Raw genomic sequence first — 2,243 nt, forward strand, 5'->3', positions numbered from 1 at the left:
GGAACAAGCCGGAAGTTGAACAAGTGGCCAATACCCACAAGCGCTTCGAGATCGTTGTCGTCGGCGCTTGTCATGAGTGTGCTCTGTGTGCACTGCGACTTTCGTGGTTGAGGCTGTTTGGTTTCGAAACACGTAAGGAACACGTGGATTCGTTTCATTTGATGTTTGTATTGCGTCAGAAATTGCTTCAATCGTGCTGCTTCAAAATTATTGACGCAGCAGTCTAGTTTTGAACTGACGCAACAATATTTTTAGATTTTAATTATTGCTCCATCTCACATCAAAACCAATCGCTAAACTTTTGTGAAACACTCAGCCAATCGAAAAAACACCTGTAACTTCGTCAAATCAAGCGCAAACGACTGGCCTTGAAGCGTAGATGTGGTTAGCACCCCTCAGAACCAGAAAAACTTTCTGGAAGTGAAGTTACGGACCTGCCACGTCCCGCAACCACCCACGACGTATCTGACGACGACCGAGTCCGTTTGTACCACGAGCTCCTGGAGCTCAAATTTGATGGGCGCCTTCCCCACCGCAAAGCACAGGAGCTGCAACAGAAGTACGGCGTGTCTAGACAAACCTTGTCGAAGATCTGGCGCGTGGACAAGATACCAAGGCTCTCACCGGTCTTGCTAACGTTGCTCGCCGGAAGAAAGGACGTTCGGGCAGGCCGCCTACACGCTGTTGGCAGAACTAGAGGCAGCAATCAAGAACGTCGCACCTCACTTGCTCAGGTCTCTAGCGAAGTTGGCTTCTGCCAGCGGCAACCACAAAACTACTCTCTGGTGGCTTCTTAAGTCCAAGAAACTGAAGCGACGAACCAGCCGTATCAAGCCCTTTCTAACCGATACACACAAGGCTGCCCGCGCTGTTTTTGCTCGTTCATTTCTTCGCGAGGCTCGAACACAAATGCACTGGCAAGACATGCTGGATTGCGTCTACATAGACGAGAAGTGGTTTTAGGTCACGTTGGTCAACCGTCGCTACTACCTCTGGCACGACGAGCCCATACCCGTGCGCAATTGTTCGTCCAAACGGCATATCGTCAAGGTCATGTTTCAAACGGCGGTGGCACGCCCTCGGTACGACAGCGCAAGGAAAACCACATGGGACGGCAAGATCGGGATGTGGCCGTTCGTCACCAAGATGCCTGCACGAAGAACAAGCAATAAACGAGTGCGTGGTACTATGGTCACATCACCAACGACTGTGACCAAGCCAATCTATCGGGACTTCCTGTTGCTGCATGTGGGCGATCGTGCTATGGTCGCTGCGGGTTGTTCCGACGGATGGCAGATCCTACTGGTTGCTCAGCCCCCCATGAGCCCGGACTTCAATGTTCTGGACTTAGGGTTTTTTACTCTATTCAAGCACTGCAGCACTGACAGGTTGTCACTGGCATTGACGAGCTGATCGAGGCGGTCCAATGTGCATTCGACGAGCTTGATTTTCGTGTGCTGGGCAAGACCATCATGACCCTCCAAAAGGTCATGGAGGAGTCGTTGAAGATGGACGGGGACAACTCGTACAAATCGCCCCATTTACACATTTAGGACAAGCTAGCAAGGCACGAACCCGTGAGCCCCTGCTTGGAATGTGACCCAGATTTAGTTTCTGCCATCGAAGCCATGAATGGCCGAATAGACTTTGAGCGTAGAGTAGATAACCTATCGAGTGTGCTTAAGCGACGTATTCGCTTGAGGATTCGATCAATATGTCCAAATTTGATCAACTCTGCACAATGGTTGATGTTATGAGCACTGATGCCGACGCCTAAGAATGAATCACATCATGTTTACCTTTGTCGTGAAAGTACAAAATTGAATAAAAATACAGTTTTGATCAGTTTCGAGTATACAAATACTACCTCCATCCGGAAATAAATTAAACATTCAGCAATTTTCGAAATTCTTCTCCAAATTTTCGAATTTTCAGGAAAAAAGGGTATGTACGGATAGAAGAGACGAAATTTTACCGCATGAGATTGTTTCCCTCCAAAACACAGCCAATCGAAGCACGAAAATGAATTTCAAACTTTCAATACTTTGTTTCATATAAATCGCGTTATCCGGATTTCCGGTTACGATTTGACCGCCAACATCGCGGGTACTTTCAAAATGCGCGCCTCTCCGAAGAAGAACTTGACTCATGAACAGCGTCAAAGTGTTCTTCACTTGCTGCTGACACGTATGAAAAACGGCAAGCTCACGCATGGCTCATATCAGTACGTTGCAAATGTGTTT

The 2,243-nt window shown here is 48.1% G+C and overlaps 1 protein-coding gene across 1 annotated transcript; it reads left to right on the top strand.

The window, feature by feature from the left end:
* Nucleotides 1-1,320: 1,320 nt before the first annotated feature.
* H310_15320 (hypothetical protein) lies at nt 1,321-1,553 on the top strand (the record flags this gene model as incomplete). Its single annotated transcript, XM_008883305.1, has 2 exons — nt 1,321-1,338; nt 1,389-1,553. 2 exons carry the CDS (start codon nt 1,321-1,323, stop codon nt 1,551-1,553), a joined length of 183 nt encoding a protein of 60 aa, XP_008881527.1.
* Nucleotides 1,554-2,243: the final 690 nt, after the last annotated feature.

Source organism: Aphanomyces invadans (genome assembly GCF_000520115.1).
Source record: "Aphanomyces invadans strain NJM9701 unplaced genomic scaffold supercont1.339, whole genome shotgun sequence".
Classification (NCBI taxonomy): Eukaryota; Oomycota; class Saprolegniomycetes; order Saprolegniales; family Verrucalvaceae; genus Aphanomyces; species Aphanomyces invadans.